Raw genomic sequence first — 19,088 nt, 5'->3', positions numbered from 1 at the left:
AGAAGCTGAGGGAGAGAGAGAGAAGGGGGAGAGAGGGATTCTGTGTGTGTGTGTGTGTGTGCGTGATGTGTGAAATGTATGACTGATACAGTTTATTTGAGCCACTTTTGTCACCATTGAGTAATAGTCCGTCTCATTTCGTCTCTCTTTCTATCTTTCAGTCGGAGTCGGAGCAGGACGAGGAGGGGACGGGCAGTATGGGCTCCACTGCTGTCGCTGTAAGTCCTCTTCACTTCTTCTCTTATTCAAAACAAGCATTTTAACATTTGAGATAAGTATCTTTTTTCTTTTTTTTTCTTTCTCAGTGACACAGGAACTTTAGAGGTTTGGTCTTCCTGTGGTTGTCAGACAGTAACAGTAACAGCTGTAGTAAAAGTTGAACGGTTGAACTCGGTGTGATCATGGGTGTCTCCCCCCGCAGTGTGTCGGTTGGCTGTGAGTCACAGTCGTTTGTAGGAAATGGATTAGAGGCTTGTAGCTTCAGCACTATCAAACGAGCCCACAACAGGATGTGGACTCTAGGGTGTGTTTGTGTTTGTGTGTATGTGCACATGGCAAGTCTGATCTGACACCCCCCTCTCTCTCTCTCTCTCTCTCTCCCTTCTCTCCTCTCTCTCTCTCACTTCTCTCCCCTCTCTCTCTCTTCTCTCTCTCTCCCTCGCTCTCTCTCCTCTCTCTCTCTCTCCCTCTCTCTCCCCCTCTCTGTCTCTCTCCTCTCTCTCTCTCTCTCTCACTCCTCTCTCTCTCTTTCTCTCTCAACCCCTCTCTGTGTCTCTCTCTCCTCTCTCTCCCTCTCTCTCCTCTCTCTCTCTCTCTCTCTCCCTTCTCTCCTCTCTCTCTCTCACTTCTCTCCCCTCTCTCTCTCCTTTCTCTCTCTCCCTCTCTCTCTCTCCTCTCTCTCTCTCACTCCTCTCTCTTCTCTCTCTTTCCCTCTCCCCCCCCCCCCTCTCCCCCCCTCTCTCAGCTGGATCCAATAGAGAAGGAGTGGATCTACTCCGCTGCCGGTGCTCGAGTCCCTGACCTCTCTCAGCTGCTCAGACAGGACCCGACACTAGCAAACAAAAAGGTAGCACCTCATCATCTGAAAGGACAGTTAATTACAAATTGGATCTTATTTTTTTATATTTTTGGCCATCAGTCCTAGTGGTAATAATATCTGGAAATCTGGGAGTCCGGCGATATCACTATAAAAAAGTCAGATGGGGAAGATAATCAGCCAGGTTTTAAACTAATTGGTTAGCAAAGTTTATATGAAAGAGAAAAAATAAGGAGAGGAGCAAATGATTACCAAAACTGACTTTCAAGGGTCATGTGACCGATAGAAAGAGCCATTGGTAGCATGTCAACTTGTACTTTAAGATGTTAATTAGTGAAGAAAAACTATCCCAAAAAATATGTGTAATAGTTTCCACAGCAAAGTGAAAAATGCACTTTTTAATTAAAGTGACACATTTCTGTTTTCTTCCACCTTTTTTTTTTTTTTAATTTTGACAAAATATTTTATCAATGTTCAAACTGTTCAAGATGTAAATAAGCTAAATCAATACCTGCAGCAAGCCATCCTCCCTCTAATAATACAGTTTGTGAATATTATATATAGAAACATAACTTATGGAAAATTTGACTTTATGGTTCTCTTTGATATAGAAGTCTTTACCTCAAGTCTGTCAATCAGCAGAAGATTTCCACCAGATTTCGCTGTATAGATACATCAGATATATTGTGATAATGAAGTAAAGTAGTAATAAAGCATTAAGTAGAGCCCATTTTCAACAAACTAATCAAATTCATTAATTAATTCCCACTGAAATGTGTTGAACCTCATACAATGATTGTAAAACCCAAATCCAGCGTGGCCTATGAGATAAAAGCTTTCACCTCCAAATAAAGTGATTTAAATAATCTGATTTAAACTCTGATTATTTGACTGTTTCGTGTTTCATGCTCCGTCTGACTTCAGTTCGGTGATTGCACTGTTATTATAACTGACCAAAACTATCCAAATAAAACCCAAATTAATGTTTAAATTAACAGAATTGTCCTGAACAAAACTTAAAAAAAGACACTTTTTCGGTAAAAACTGGTTTGAATCACTAATTCATTGTTTGACTAATATGTTCTCTTTGTGTTTTTATTTTTTTTGGGTCAAACCAGGACTTCACCTCAGTGAGTATTTGATAAAGTACTAAAACCTGTTGCATGTTGTATAGTTAATATTGTTTTTAATGTTATCTATTATGAGTTGTATCAGACTTAAAGCTTCTTCTTTTCTCATTTTGACCCTCCCGACTGTGACCATGACCGTCCTTCTCAGGGGGTAAGTTTTTTTTTTAATCACTCATACTTCTGTCTCCACCTTTTTATCTAATAACCTAACCCACCCACAGCTTTCCTGTTGAAGTGGATGTTCATTCACAGCTATAACACAGAGCGTACCTGCCCTAAAAACAACTCTTGTGTTTTCTGATTTATCCACCGTTGATACCAAACAATACTAAACTCCCCGCTCTCAAAACCTGCTATATATAACTCTCACAAGCTCATTCTGTTGTTGAGATTTTTCCCCTTAATAGTATTCTGAGAACCCTGTGTTAAAACATCCAGATCATGCATTTCAAAGGTCCACTATCAAAAGGATTATGAAAGATAGCTTTTTAGCTCCTGTGCCCCCTGACAACCCAAATCCTTTTATTTGTCTCCCTGTGCGCTTAAGAGATTTGAGCTCATGTTTGTTGTCCCTCCCCTGTGTCACAGTTCTCACACTGTCCTGTGGCCATGGCGGACCACCTTCTAAGAGTCGCCCTAAGCCTCCGCTATCCCCACCCGGACAAGATAGCATGGCCGCCATTGAAGTGTAGGGAGATGGTGGGGAGAAGGAGGGGTGGGGGGGGGCTTGGAGCGGATTAAGGAGAAGCCTTAATGCCCCACAAAGACTTCACCCACTTAAAGATAATCTGAAAGTAATAGAGCAGGCTGGGATTAATTGTAGAACAATGCTGGTTGTGTCCCTGGGAAGGTGCTAAGTCCCCCTCGGGCCTCTTTGATGTTCCCTTTAGTTTTGGCCTGTTCTGCAGTAGGTGGATGCTTTTCCACAGATAGCACACACACACACACACACACACACACACACACACACACACACACATACGAGATACTTCACCTAGAATAATAAGAACAAAAAAACAGAAAAAGTCCAGGACCCATGAGAACCAGATCAAACCAGGAGTCACTGTATGGTGTTTGATCTGCTTTCATCATGTTCTCACTTTGCTTGTTAAGTATACGAAACCCCGAGCAGCTCTAAATCTAGATGTTTGAGCAGGACTGAAGGGATTACGCTTCATCCTGGGAGAACTTAAGTGTTTCCTGTTCTGACCAAATGTTCGTTAGGATCAGGCGTTTTTTTTTTTTAGAGATATGCTTTTCAAACAGTAGCTTTGAGGTGAGCTCGCTTGAAAGTGAAGATATGAAACGACTAAATCTAATAAAAGCGCGTATTGTCCCTTTTGGTTTCGTATTTTAGGGTCGACATGCTCAAACGACACACAGAGTCCACGATTCCTTTCCTGTTGTCGTATTTATGAGACACTTCTGTCACGTAGGGCTGGGCGATGTGGGCGGAATCAAATATCACAATACTTTAAACAAATATCTCAATATCGACATTTCGACAATACTGTAGATGTAGGGAGGAACATCGGTGCTTTCACAAAATATTTATACAAAGAGATTTTTGATTAATAATCCTCAGTAATGTGGATAGAATGAGTAAGTGGATGAAGGTAGTCAATAGAAGAGTCTGTTAAGTTCAGAAAAGTTACATTTTTACTGTAACACAGCCTTTTTTCTTACCAGTAGAAGAAAAGCAGACAAGTCAAATTAACCCTCCTGTTGTCCTCGAGTCAAGTAAGGAAGGAAGGAAGGGAGGAAGGAGGGAGGAAGGAAAGAAAGAAGGACAGAGGAAAGAAGGAAGGGAGGAAGGAAAGGAAGGAAGGAAGGAAAGGAAGGAAAGGAAGGAAGGAAGGAAGAATGGAATGGAGGAAGGAAAGGAGGAAGGAAAGGAGGAAGGAAGAATGGAAGGGAGGAAGAAAGAAGGAAAGGAGGAAGGAAGGATGGTAGGGAGGAAGATGGAAGGAAAGGAGGACAGAGGAAAGAAGGAAGGTAGGAGGGAGGAAGGAAGGAAAGACGGACAGAGGAAAGAAGGAAGGAAGGAAGAAAGACAGAAAGAAAGAAAGAAAGAAAGAAAGAAAGAAAGAAAAGAAAAGAGTCAAAACAGATAAAGATAAATTTGACCCAGGAGGACGACACAAAGGTTAATGGACGAAAAATGAACTCAAAGTCACCAAATTCAAGCGGTCAAAAAAACGTATGACTACAAAAACCAAAAAAGAGCGACTGTCACTTACAGTTCCTCACCTGATATTACCTGACAGCTGGTTGATTGAGTACGACGCTCCCTCTGACAGTCAGCTGATCGTCAAACGACATGAAACAAAAAATCAATGACTGTGACTCCTTTTGAATAATAACAATAATAATAATAATAACATATTTTTTACATCCTCAAATATCTAACCTGTCTCCTTTTCTCTCCCTGCTCTCCTCTCTGGACGTCGTCCTCTGCTCCCGCTGTGACGGACTTCCTCTGCCACACAGTTTGTAAGTACATCATTAGCCCATCACTCCTCTCTATCTTCCTCCACATCCAGGAAAAGTGTCAGGCACATTAGCCATTGTGTCTCCCGCTGATTCGAGCCCCTCTTTAGCCACCGCTTTCCTCTCTTGAGTGATCGGACAGGTGGGGAGAAGAAGGGGAGGGGGGGGGGGGGTGTTCCTGCTCGCCTCCCCGGTGAGCAGGAACTGAAACGAGAGGCGCAGGAAAGGGAAGACACTGCATCCTGTTCGGCCTCGTCCATCACTCCTGCCCACCGGGAGACCCGCCGAGCTGTCTGTCAAACGGCCCTCTGGTCAATCTGTCTTCGGACATGACAGCGAGCAGACAAAAGAGATGGAGATACTCGAGCCAGACAGCATCTATCACAATCTGTCTCCCAGACGGCCGACACATAGATGCGTACCTACATATCACTTCCTCATTCCCCTCCTCAGTGGATACAAGGAGACATTTTTCTGTTGCCAGCTGTTGGACATGTTTGTTGCACTTGATGCTTCGGCTCTCGACGCGAAACACAAAAGGACTTGTGTGTGTCATGTTGGAGAAAGTGTGTTTTCGCCCCCCTCTGGTTTGTGCTTCTCACGTATCACATGACATTCGAGTCAGAGAGCTAAGTTTCAGGTTCCCTGAGAGATAAATACACAGTGCTGTTTGTGAACAACACTTACTGTTGTTCTGAAGTGTTAACCATCTGGAGGAAAGAGCTGCTGGACAATAAGAAAGATATTTAACTTGTTTCTCAGGTTACGACTGTTTGTTTTTCCTCTTTCTCTCTCAGGGAAGCTGTGAATTGCATAAGTTTGCTCTTTTTCTACTATGCAAGAAAATATTAATTCATTCATAATTCGTTGTTGCAACTCAGCAGGAAAAAAGTTAAATAATCTTTTTCATTTGCAGCAAACAGACTATTTTGTATATTCAGATAGATACAGAAGTCTTTCAGGATTCTTGAAATACATTCAAAATAGCGTTAAAGCTACAGTTTGCTGCCCTGTTGTGATTGCACACACTTGATTTATGATTTTTTTTTGGAAGAAACTGAGCTCTTAGATTGGAGGTATCATTAGTAAGCCATAGTGACACTTTCCAACAGCTAATGCTAACTTAGAGCCTCGGTGTGAGAGGAGTAGGAGCTAGAATTGCGTTGACTTTGGCCTTCTCTGATTGCTGTACTGCTGAAGAAGCTTTTGACAACACTTCTCTACATTAACACATGCTTTGGAGCATATTTCAATTAAAAAATATAGAAGAAAAAATGTTCATACTGCAGCTTTAAGTGTTGATTTTTATCAAAAATTGCGGAGTAAATCTATTTCCAGCACTTAGCTCTGTGACTGAGATGTAATGGTGATACATGAGAGGCACAAACAGTGGGAATGTAAAGTTTGAGATGAAGAGTGACACAAACTTTAAGGAAGAATCTGTCAAATTTATATAAAATAAGCCACCTGGGTGTCAGATCTCATCTCATCAGGTGTTGATTCAGCAAGAGTGATCAAACAGCAATGCTATTAGTGCTGTGACTGTTTTTAGCTTCGTGTAGTTAGCGGCTAACAAGCTTCGTTTTTATTGAGGATTATTTGAGCAATGTGTGATTCAGGTGACACATTTCAGATATTACAAAAACTGTATAATAACTGTAATAAAACAGGCTTTAAATATACATTCAAAGTTATCATTTTAGATTCTTATATCTGCCTGTTTTAGTTAAGCTAACCTAATAAGCTCCTACAAACAACTTCTCAGGAGCTCCAAAAAGTAGTTTTCAGGCATGAAAGCCTAAAAAAAAGGAGACTATAAGGTTACTAACTGATTCTGTAATAAAACAGACTTTAAATATACATTCAAAGTTATCATTTTAGCTTCTTATATCCGACTGTTTTAGTTAAGCTAACGTAATGAGCTCCTACAAATGCTCCAGATTTTAGCCGTCTGATAGAGACCAACTTCTCAAAAGGTCCGAAAAGTAGTTTTCAAGCATGAAAGCCTCCAAAAAAATGGAGGTTACAAGGTTTCCATCCATCCACAGTTAATAAGTAATTCTCAAATGGTTACTGTTTGATTCATCGTGTTAAGGGGTCAGACTCAGACGGGGATAAATGTGGTTTCTCACTCCGACATCTGCACTCACGCTCCGCTTTCACCTGTTGATAGCAGATAATTACACAGCTTAAAGCGTGCAGGAAAAACAGAGGAGATCACAGTTCGGCTCAAACAGGTGGATGTGGTTTGCATTTGACTTCTGCTACAAACACGTGTGTCTATTATTTTCACATCTACACACACACACACACACACACACACACACACACACACACACGTAGAGTATGTTTGCAGGCGGGTGTATCTTTAGTGTGGCGGGGGCCCTTGTGTTTCCCCCCTCTGCTTGACGTGCGCTGACAGTAGTGCGGTGATGTCTGGGTGGGTCTCCCCTCTGCGGGTCACACTAACATCATCAATCTTCCCCCGCTGTGACAGTTGGCCCGGGCCCCCCCCCTCCCCTCTACTCCCCTCCCCTCCCTCCAACTGTGGGCACAGTGCTGTGTTGTTTTGTAATTAGCCTCCGTTAGATGGCAGGAAACCCTCTCTCCATCCCTCCATCCCTCCGTCTCACCATCCCTCCATTCTCCCACTCCCCTCTGTGCGCAGCTGGCCGTCTTCTGCCCTCGTGCAGCCAATAAGAGGCCACCCTGCACAGCGCAGACGTCTTGTAATGATGCTGCAGTAATTATCATGACTGACAGCTGATCACATCACTGTAGTGGAGATTGACTAGGGCTGGGCAATAAATCGATATTGTGATAGTTTATGGATATGGATAGATGGGAATTAACGGGAATTTACAAAATTGCATGTTAGCTTATAACAGGGACTTAAATGTAGCATCTTGCAGCATAATCGTGGTTAAAACAACCAGATTTAATGCTAATACAGTTGAATATCTCCCTTATTCCTCATTCACATGCACATAGCACATCACTTACATGCACTGTGCATTCCTCCGTCACATGCACACATGATTACTAGAAGGGAAAATGTTTATTTTACTCAACATTCATGTTTTTAGTTGTTCAATGAAAGAATTGATTAAAGTTCTGATCACAATTAAATCAGTCAAAATCCTGTTAAAAGACTAAATTAAATGTTTATAGTTATGTTTGTATGCAGTTGATACAGTTTGTATAAATGTCCAGTTACTTCCTGTTAATTCCCCATCTTAACTTCCCATGGAAAGTTTCTGGAAATTTACCAGAAATGTATTTTCCGCCCTTTTGCAACCCTAATCGTGATATGAAATATGTTTAGTCTTTTCCTGTTTTTAAAGGCTGAATTACAGTATAAATGTAATGTTCTGAGCTGAACGGACTCTTCTATTATCTGCCTTTATCCACAAAGTCGTTATATCCACATTACTGATGATTATTTATCAAAAATCTTATTGCACAGCACAATATAATATTGATATATTGATATCAATATACAAAATATTGATATCAAGGTTTTTGGTTATTGTGATTTGTGCCCATATCGCCGTGGAGACGAATCTCTCATGAATAACTTCTCTTCTTTTCCTTCTCGTCCACAGACAGCTCTGCACTGGGCCGCCAAACATGGCAACGAGGACATGGCAGCTCTGGTGGTTAACGCCGGTGCCGACGTCAACACTAAATCAGTGAGTGCAATTTTCCTTTTCTTTCTTTTCTTCTTTTAAATTTGATCAATGACTTTAAAGGGGCACTCCAGCTATTTACTCTTACATATTTTTTATTTAAGACAAATTAAAATAAGAACGGCTTAAAGCTGAAGCAGCAGAGGCTGAAATATGGTGACTCTTATTCTCCAGTGGGGGACAAACTCTTAACATACTGGATCCTACGTTTCCCATAATGCAACTCAACAGTGTCTTTATAGAGAGATGAATGGTGCTTTCCAGTTGTACTAGAAAGTCAGAATTTCGGAAATTTGAAGTGGGATCTCTGACTCTGAAAGTCGGACGAACCTCACCAGCCCCGACTTCCAAATCCAAGATGGTGTGAAACTAAAACAGTGTGAAAGTTGTAGTAATATCCTGTTTATTGGCAGATGTGTCTTATTTGCGTCTCATTGAATCAGCCGCACACTCAGCACTGTGTGTTTTTTATCAACTGGTATTGCAATCAGTGGCCAGAACTGGTTTTCTGACTTTACTGACTGACTATATAGACTATTCTAAGGCTCAAACCTAACTAAACTAAAGAGCCACAGAAGAAATAATACAAGTTTCAAACATTTAACTGATGTATATGTAAAACTGTTGGAGTGTCCCTTTAATGCACCAACACATTGCAGTTTGCTTCTCTATGACGTGAATCATTCACTTAATTCTTCTCTTTCTTGCAGCATGTGAGTATCGAGGCTTTTATCAGGAGCTGATGGGTACGTAGGTTTGATTTTGATAAAGAAGAACATGACAACAACATGGCGGCCGGGTTCCTCCTGTTGTGCCCCCGCCGATGATGTAATGTCCCTCAGTGATCTCTGTGAAGATCCAGCTGTGCAAATGTATTACAGCAGCACGTGTTGTTGGGGCCGCGGGAGTACTCCGCTAATAAATCATGTCATGTCATGTTAATTGTTTCCCAAAACAGTGCGTCTATGTGCCGGCATGCACAACTCTTAAAAGTATGCAATTTTCACCCGAATTACCTTGCAATTATGTTTTTATCATTATCTCGTGTTTCCATAACCTTTGCTAATTTGTATATTTTTTTTCCCATGCTGTTTTCATTGGCTGCCTTCGGGCCTGGGAAACTCCTCTAGGGGGTAGGTACTACACTCTCGGAGCACTTTGCAAAAGTTATTCCCCTGAAAAATATCAAAAGGGTGTCAAACATTTTAAACTGCCTCTATACTCTTTATGTGCCAAGTGTGTCAAGTGAGTGTTGTTAGGGTTCTTGTTGTTGCCATGGTTTCATCACCAAGTGTCTCCAAGGAAACAGAACAGAACTTTTTCTTTATGTTTTACTCTTTGTTTTTACTCCACAGGGATATACACCTTTACACATCGCAGCGTTACACGGTCATCAACATATTCTTGACCTGCTCGTACAGTCATATGGTAAAAAATACTTTTATTTAACCTGTTTATTATAAGAATAACATCTCCATGAATCCATGATAGTGGTATTACACATAGCATATGAGGCTCAAAAGCATTAAAATTACAGATAAAATTCAGGTAATCAAAAAAGTTAAATTACTGACCCCAGGAAGAGTAGCTGTTGCCTGGGTAACAGCTAATGGGGATCCAAATAAACTAAACTAAACTGATGTAAATGTAAATAATGATACTATCACTACTATTTACATGACTTTACATTAAGACATCTGTCACTCAGCTAGAGAGAGAGAAGGGACACAGATCTCAATCAGGTGTTTGTTGTTTATCTTTGTGGATCTTTGTTTGTTCCTTTAAGCTCTTGGTGTCAGGTGTCAGTAAAGTAGCATACCTGCTGGTTTCCACGACGAGTTTCACTTTACACAGATTTATCTTTTTTTCTCTCTTATCTAGGAGCTAAAGAAAACTTAAGGGACTACAGTGGACATCTTGCCCTCCATTATCTGAACATCAAAGAACCAGAAGGTCCAGAGGAAGAGTGTGAGCTACGTGAGTGTTTCAGAGTTTTGCTTCTGAATTAAGTATAATTTGATGTATCGTAAAAAAAAAAAAAAACTATTTCATTTTAATGCTATGAGTAAAAGTTGTGCCTGGATGATACTGTAGCTTTTTGTTTGATGAGTTTGAAGCTTTTTAATGAAATCAAGTAAGATATAAATCCTGTAATTGTATTTACAGTACAAATCAGCAACAACTAAACATCTTGTGACCAAAACTTTGATTTAAGTAAATGTGTCTAACAAATCAAATTAGCCGCTATTAAGGAATAGTTGGACATTCAGGGAAACGCAGTTATTTGCTTTTCTTGCTGAGAGTTAGATGAGAAGACTGATACCACTTTCATGTCTGTCAGTTGAATATAAAGCTGCAGCCGATTAGCATAGCTTAGCATTAAGACTGGAAACAGAGGAAAGAGCTAACCTGGCTCTGTCAATATAGGTGAATAATATCTACCTACCAACACCTGTAAAGCTCAAAAAGTGACATGTTTTATCTAATTAGTTGCAAAAACTCAAGTGTAAAAGCAATAAGTTGTGTGTTTAATGTCACTTCCTGCAGTATTGTGTCTGTTACGAGGAAGTCACTGCACCCGGCAAGGATCAAATATATGATTTTTACACTTTGTTTAATTGCATTACACAGTTTGTATTAAAACTTAATTAATTAGTGAGTGTTAGCGGTGCCATGGCTAGCTGTTTCCACCTGTTTACAGTCTTTATGCTAAGCTAAGCTAACTATTTAACTGATATAAAAGTGGTATAAACCTTCTCCTGTAACTTTCAGCATTTCCCAAAATGTTTAAATGTTTAAACTTTTATATTAAAACTTTTATATTTTCTGATGTCTGAAAGTTGAATCTCCAATATGACTATAAAATATTGATTACATCACCTTTACTAGTGTAAAGTAACCCTTTAACACCTTTAAAAGTGTCAAGAACGTCCAAGCGTATCAGTTTTGCTATCAAGATGTAAAAAAAATCTCACACTTTAACCTTCCTGTCATCCTCCCGGGTCAAATTGACCCCGTCTGTTTTGACTGTGTCTTCTTTCCTTCTCTTCCTTCCTTCCTCCCTCCTTTCGTTCGTTCCTTCTTTCCTCCCTTCCTTCCCTTCCTTCCTCTCTCCTTTCTTTCCTTCCTTCCTTCCTTCCTTCCTTCCTTCCTTCCCTCCTTCCTTCTTGCCTTCCTCTTTTCCTTTCTCCCTCCCTCCCTCTCTTTCTTTCCTTCTTTCCTCCCCCCTACCTCCTTTCCTCTGTCCTTCTTTCCTTCCTCTTTTCCCTTCTCCCTCCCTCCCTCCCTTCTTTCCTTGCCTCCTTCCTTCCTTCCTTCCTTCCTTCCTCCCTCCTTTCCTTCCTTCCTTCCTTGACACGAGGACAACAGGAGGGTTAAGTTAACTTTGCCGGGTTTTAACCCTTTCCACACTGACTTGTGTTTCTCGTGATCTCAGCGTTTCAAGTCACTCAGGCCAGAGAGCGAAACAGGAACAGGAAGTTGGCGTCGTTGTTCCACTCCAAGAAGAAGTGGGGCTCGGCGGAGGAGCTGGCTCCGATAGAAGAGGAGAGGACGGCGCCGCAGCAGCAGCTCTCCCTCCCCGCTTTCAGACCCAGGAAGTTCTCCCGCTGAGGAACAACAGACACCAAGGGAGGATTTATGACTCTGCTCGCTCTGTTACACTTTCACACATTCACACCTACACACATAATGTAAAACCTACGTGTATATACCAAGGGCGTACACTCAAACCTTTCATACCAACGCTTGCTGACACAATCCCACATGTTCGCAGATGTACTGAAACACTGAACACACACAGGCTTTAATATTGAACAGGAAGTGTTCCAGGTGAGGCTATTCGTATGTGTGTATTACCAATATTTATGCTTACCGTCAGAGTATTTCTCTCTAAAGCCTTTAAATTGTTTAAAAATGTTGCTAAATGTTACTCATGGAGCTACTACATGCCTCACAATTTCAAATGAGCTCAGGTCCCATGGTTCATTAAACTTTCCATCACTTTAGTTTGTGTTTAAGTGTCTAAATTGACTTTAAATCTCAGCGAGAGGTTCCAGGTTTAAAGGATAATGCTGGCAATTTTCTGTCAGTATCAGGTTTTATCTACATGTTTAATCAGCAGACTTATCTTTTAGGATCATGCTTTATGGTTTTGTATGTTTTTCCCATGTTAAAAATAAAATGAACCCCTCCTACATAGTGATTTAGATTCATGTCAGTTTGGCATTAAAACAATTTGCAGAGACACTAAAGCTAATTTATTATAGTGAGAATGTTAATTACATATCACACTTATTGTTTTAATATCAAAATAAATCAAAATTATATTGTCATTTAATGGTAAGGCAATTGTACATTGGGATTTCCTTGATGGTGCATTCAGGTGCTAGCGGGAAATACCAGCATTCTAAATTCAGCAAGGTATTTGTTTGTACTTGCTGTTCGTGTTGTAGGCAAAGTTGTAAATCTCTTATTTTTTGATAATGTCCCTGAATGCACCATCAAGGAATCTGGCTTGCAACTGAATTATCATGAAATCGTAAAACATTGGTGTGACCTCTCTGAAAGTTGAAATTAATGAGAGATGATGGCTGCTCAGAAAGTTTGGAAATCATTAAAAAAAAAATTCACTACACTTTGTAACTTGGAGATAGTGTGAAAAAGTGTTTAAGATTTTTAGTTAACGGACCCTAAACTTACAAAACCATCAGTGTGTTTCTTTATGTCTGAGTGCAGCAGGCAGGAAAAAGAAAGTAAAAGCTGCATTTTATCACCACTGCAAAGGTTCAGGTTAGTTCAGCTAGGTTCAGTTAGGTTCAGTGCTAGTTAGTGAGTTTCATCAGCTTCAGTTTGTCATATCCTTGCTCAGTGTTGAGTTGTGATGCAGCTTTTCTCACATCTTAAATGACATTTTTGAATTATTTACCTGACGTTCCTCCAGTTTGGGGGGCAAATAATCTGACCTCTGAGCAGCTCTGTCTCACATCAAAGCGCTGATTGTATTTTATGTCGTTGACCCCCCTCGCGTATCCGAGCGCTATGTTAACTTCTGCATAGGAAGTTTTGCACTATCACATTGTGAATCTGTGTCTTCTGAATGATTCAGTCGGGTTTTAAAAGGGCTTTTTGTTTTATTCTCTTGTCTCATTTGTTGTGGAAGAAGCTCATTGCAACTATTTGTTTATAATACAGTGCCAAATACAAGTGAATTGTATAATCTAATCTGAAGAGCCTGCCTCTGTTACATCCTTTGCACATTATTTATATATAATGAAGATATTTTGGTATTAAACTGTATTTTATATCAAGCTGTATTCCTGTATTTTATCCCACTATGCACCTGTATTGTTCACTTTTAACACAGTATTATACCAGTGTGTATCTACTTCTCCACTGGGATGATCTACACAAAACCTCCATCTTCATACTGAGAGACTTTGCTGCTCACACCACAGTTTCTCTTCACGCTGAACAGAATAGAAGAACAACTTGTGGTAATGCTTTTTCCCCCCTCTTCTTTCTTGCACAATAACCTTGTTTTTTAAGCTGCCTTTGATCTTACTTTAACTACCTGACTTTGCGGGCTACAGATGGAGTAAATATGGGCCCTGCTAACTCTCCATACGGCTTTAGCCCCTAATTCCAGATTAGCTGAAAAGGGCAGCACTTGCTTTTGGGTCTTGGATATCAGACGACACAGAGGGGAACAGAGGCAAGTGTTTTTGTGCTTCATTTTTGAAGCGGGGATGTTGCAGGGGGGGGGGATAAGAGGGAGTTTCTGTAATAGATACTTATCTTACTGCCCTCAAGCCCCTCAAACAAAGTCCCCCTCTGAAGAGATTATAACCCAGGGAGGGCACATTAACTCTAATCCGATGCTTTGAGGCCTCGCACCCCCATACCACCCTCTGCCCCACTTATTTCACCCCTTCTGTTGTTGGTGGGGGGGGCCACCTTGTATGTAGCGCATGTATGAGTAAGGCCTGTGGCTACACACGAGGGTTGTGTGTATGTGTGTGTGTGTGTGTGTGTGCGTGCGTATGTATGTATGTGTGTGTTTGTGTGTGAGTGAGTCAGGGGGGTGGAGTGACTGTTTCAATAGCACGCTGACTCTAATGAAAAGCATTGAGGGGCGCATACTGCTGTGTAACTGATTCCTCTCTCTGAAGAGATTAGGCGCTACATTGTTGGTTCGGTTGCTCATTTCCATGAGAGCACAGCCTCCCACCAGCGGCTGCTAGGCTTTGTTATTTTGAGTTGGGGAAACACAGAGCCCGATGTCCCTGGCTTCCTTGTTACCATTGTTTCACAAATAGGCCAAAATGTAGATGTCACGTCACAGATGCCCAATAACCTCATTAGCTGCTCTCTGTGAGGCTATAGAGAGAAAATAATTGACGCATGAACTTCAGTTTCTGCGTTTAATGGAGATAACCCCACTTTTAAAACCTTTTCTTTCACTGGAAATGAAACAAGGTAGCAATACTGAATTGCACCAGAAAGATAAATGCATTTAACTTTGTTGCTATTTTGCTCTTTATAAAAGTTCTCTGCCACAGTTACACTCAGAAATAACAACATCTCAGGCAAGGAAAATGTAATCTCTGTTTATATTAATCTAGACAGAAACTTACAACTCAGGTAGATAAACTCAGGGTGCTGCAAGACAACAATGTTAAAAAGGGTAAAAACTGACTTTTATTAAAAGGACGAATCCGATACTTTTTAATTAAACTTTGTTCCTGATGAAAACAGTGCATCTTTTCCACTGTTACTGTCATAAATAACCCTTCAGCAGCATCCTCCTCTGCCTTCTTAATGCTCTTCTGTACTTATGCGCAGAAAAAACTTGCACCTGAGTTAAAGAGCAGTGAGCATTGAGCCAACAATATTAATAAGGTAAAGAAGAGAATATAGTTTGGGAGATAAATCAACAGCTTGTTAATTCAATTCAGTTTACTATGAAATCTGAGCATCTTTTCCACTGCTGCTCCCCTCAGCAGCATCCTGCAGAGACAAATGGCACCTCTGTCTTATTAATGCACTGGAGAAACTTGCAGCTGAGTTAAAGAAACAGGGTGCAGCGAGCTAACAAGCTGATCTGCAGTGACGAGCACACCGGGGTGCTGCGCTGACCGAGCTCCAGCAAACTGAGGTTGAGGGGACCCCAGGGGCCCAGAAACCACCGGGGGCCCATAACACAGGGGGAGAGATACCGTCAGCCACACCAGCTGTCACACCGGCCATCACAACCCAACCAACGCCGCCTGTCACTCACTCAGCGGAGGGCCGTCAATCAGGCTGCACCCAGGAGGGAGCTGGGAGGCGGGCCCCTGCCCGGCCCTAAACAAAGACATACTTACATTTGCAAGCAGTTTCAGTGCCGCTACTATTATGAGAGAATGATAGAGTGGTCCTGATAAGAGTAATGACAAAGGACAAAGAGTGGAAGGGGGTCTGGGAAGAGGGGGTTAGATAGTAAAGAGGTGGGAGAGCTTGATAACATTCACACTTTGCTTACATCTCTCCATTTGTGTTGCTGCCCCAGGAAAATCCCATTAGGGAGGAAAATTGGAGTTCTGGTTGGAGAGCATTATAGATTTGCTGTCACTATGTAAATTCTTCTCCTTAAAATTTCTGCTTTGAATTTTTCTTTGTTGGGATTTTGACCTGTGGTGTAGCTTTGAATTGAGTTAAAACGCCCCATTTTTATCTTTTAATTTAGCTTCTCTTTTTAAAAAAAAGAAAAAAAAAGATCTTTCCTTACAGATAACCTCACACAAAATCCTTAAAATAAATATAATTCCTTCCCCCTCCTCCAAGCTCAGTTTCTATGGGTCAACTTTCTCCCCTTTCAGTATCCAGTGCAGTAAAAATAAACTAACAAGGAATAGGTGTTGAAGGCTCTGTGGGCTCTCTTTAGGCTTTTGTTGTCTTGTTCACACCTACCTATGAGCTATTCTAATTGCATGTTTAGTCCCTTTGTTGGCTTGCAGGTAGGGGATGGCCTGTAATTGAGGTCACACCTAAACATATTGTCCTGACCTGCTTATTAGCCTCTTGCACTGTCACGCTACATTTTACCCAAAACCAGGATTGTGACTTAAGAGTGTGTTTAGTGCGTTAAAATGTGGAATATGCAGCAGATTTAGCAGATAAAGGAGGATATTGAGTTTCAACACTAGAAGAATAGGCCAGGTGTTATCTCAGATATTTCTATCCTCTTTTTACTATCTTGTGTTGTATCTCCTTTGGGGACTGAGGACAATCTTCTTCCATTTGGTCGCTTTTCTCTCCTGTAAACGACCGACATCCTAACAGCAAACAGCCCAAACCCGACCTGTCAGAGCAGGACCGACACCTGCATTGTGTCGGTCGAGCAGCAGAAAAGAGGAAGAGAATGAAAAGAGGTTCTACAAGAGGGACAAAGGCTGCTGCCCTGAGCTGTTTATGTTGTGAGATGTAGACTACTGATGGCATAAGCCTCCTTTTCTTTGCACTCTAGTCGGTCCATTGTTGCTGTTGTACAAATTTGCTTTAGGCTCTGTGGTCCCCACCCAAATAAATTCCCCCGTTCCCTCCACCTATACCACTTTTTTCTCCCCCCCAGCATCGCTCTCTTTATATTTTGGGGCTCTGATTATACACTATAGTCCACCCTCAGTGATTTGAATGGGGTGAGAGAAATATTAGAAACACCTCATATGGCAACATGTAGGAGGATGAGTGAAGTAGAAAGAAGATGAGCAGCATTTACTCCAAAACTACTCAGAATGAAGAAACCTTATTTTAACAGGATCTTCAAAATAAGGTACAAAAGAGAATGATACATAAAAACTTGTTGCCAGAGTTCAGATATATTCAAGGCTTTGTTAAAATCTCCAAATACAGCAGGAACATTGATTGCATTATGTGTGTAAGAAATAAACTGTATAGTGACAGAAAACCTTGGAGAAATATACTCCTATGCAAGAAATAGGAAGTCTTTTCTTTTACCCTTTTTCTTGGATTTAAATGTGTGAAAATGCAGGATGGATGAAATTAGGTGTTCTGAGAAAACGTCTAATTCAATATAGATAAATAAAAGATGGAAATAAATGATGATGGGGTTTTTTTGTATGAAGAAATTCTTGAAGAGCTGTGATTTATAATTTTATGTTTGGAAGGAGCGATCATTTAGTTTCTCCTCTGTTTGTATTTGACTGTTCGTCCTGTGAGATGAGCTGGTTTTGGTTTAGTGTGTGTGTGTGTGTGTGTGTGTGTGTGTGTGGTTGGACCTACAGGAAGAAATGACATAACTAATGAGCCATTACAGACGAGAAGACAGCAGAATGTGTGACAGGTTGGTGAGTGTGATACTTTACTGTAATTGATGGTAATTAGAAGAATATTCAACATCAAAGAGATCAAATCCTCCTGTGAGATGTTGTTTGGGCTTCAGCTCAGTTTCAGTGGGATCAGCTCAGATGTTTGTGGTTTTGTTGAAGGAGGAAAAAACACATCTGGAAGGAAGAGGAAAGAAATACACACTGAATTCATTTCTTCATACTGGTCAATAATTAGTTTATATTTAATCTGTAGAGTTTTAAACATAAAATCAACATCAAGCATCTCTCTGTCTGTGTGTCTCATTCAGATTTAACAGCAACACACAGATTCATTAAAGCACATTAATGTAATGTGTGTGTGTGTGTGTGTGTGTGTGTGTGTCAGTGTTTTATAGGATAACTACTTTAAAACAGTTTCAACTACACATTTCAACTTTTATTGCAGGTTTATAGCAGATCACCTAATAAACCAGAAATACAAATCTTATCTTAATTTATACCAGATGTTTCAAATAATTATTAAAACTACCAAATCTGCTGCTAAATGATGTCAGACTCATGCTTCAGCTTCTCATAAAGAGACATCAAGAAGTTTAAGTATAATTGCAGTATGTGTGAGTATAATCCTGTTATGATTGGGTGTGATTTGAGTGTAATTTGCACACTTCTTAGATTACTGAGAGGACTAGAGGACAGAAATGAAACTGAATTTAGCTTTTAGAGTTCCCGAAACTCACATGTATAAGTTTGCTGCTGTTGTTATTAAAGCTGAGGCTCATTTAGATTTCTTTAAGAGACATTATAGAAGATAAAACATGCCACTCTGTGTCTGTCTCTCTGTTTCTGCTTTGAAAATGACATTTTAAATGAGTTTCATCAAAAGCAAATCAAAGAACATAACTATTAACTTCGGCGTTAATCCAGAAGATGTGTGGACTTTACATTTTGGATTTTAATTCTGATTTAACCAAAGGAGAAAAAAAAAGGAATATAAATATAAAAGGTTTCTTTGGTGTCGTCCTGCATGTTTCAGCTTAAGTATTACTTCCACTGGGACTTTTCCTTTTACCACCACTTAATTAAAGCACCTCTTAATGCTGTTAATATAATAATCAAAATTATGCAAGATAAGAGAGGTGCAGAGCTCCTTTGAACACAAACACTGAGCTTAACTGTGGCTCTTTTGAAGGCCATGGAGTGGAGGGGGGCAATGGGGTAAGAAGTGTAATCTTCTCCTCTTATCTTTAACAACCCCCCATCCATCCATCCATCCACACACACACACACACACACACACACACACACACACACACACACACACACTTGCATCTGTTATCTCACAATTATCATATACATTAGTCAACACCTGTTTCGCTTAACCTCGTTTAATTAGGACCATTGAAACGTTGCGCTT

The 19,088-nt window shown here is 40.5% G+C and overlaps 1 protein-coding gene across 1 annotated transcript in view; it reads left to right on the top strand.

Moving 5' to 3' along the window:
• Nucleotides 1-13,071, top strand: part of LOC128358015 (ankyrin repeat domain-containing protein SOWAHA) — a 27,764-nt gene extending 14,693 nt beyond the window's left edge. The window contains exons 4-10 of the mRNA XM_053318471.1: nt 162-218; nt 965-1,066; nt 6,250-6,264; nt 8,262-8,354; nt 9,701-9,773; nt 10,227-10,322; nt 11,782-13,071. Of these exons, the coding sequence (XP_053174446.1) occupies nt 162-218; nt 965-1,066; nt 6,250-6,264; nt 8,262-8,354; nt 9,701-9,773; nt 10,227-10,322; nt 11,782-11,957 (612 nt within the window). The 3' untranslated portion in view covers nt 11,958-13,071. The remainder of the gene's footprint in view (nt 1-161; nt 219-964; nt 1,067-6,249; nt 6,265-8,261; nt 8,355-9,700; nt 9,774-10,226; nt 10,323-11,781) is intronic.
• The last annotated feature ends 6,017 nt before the right edge of the window (nt 13,072-19,088 follow it).

Source organism: Scomber japonicus, chromosome 4 (genome assembly GCF_027409825.1).
Source record: "Scomber japonicus isolate fScoJap1 chromosome 4, fScoJap1.pri, whole genome shotgun sequence".
Taxonomy (NCBI): domain Eukaryota; kingdom Metazoa; phylum Chordata; class Actinopteri; order Scombriformes; family Scombridae; genus Scomber; species Scomber japonicus.
This window is presented reverse-complemented; position numbering and strand designations above follow the sequence as displayed.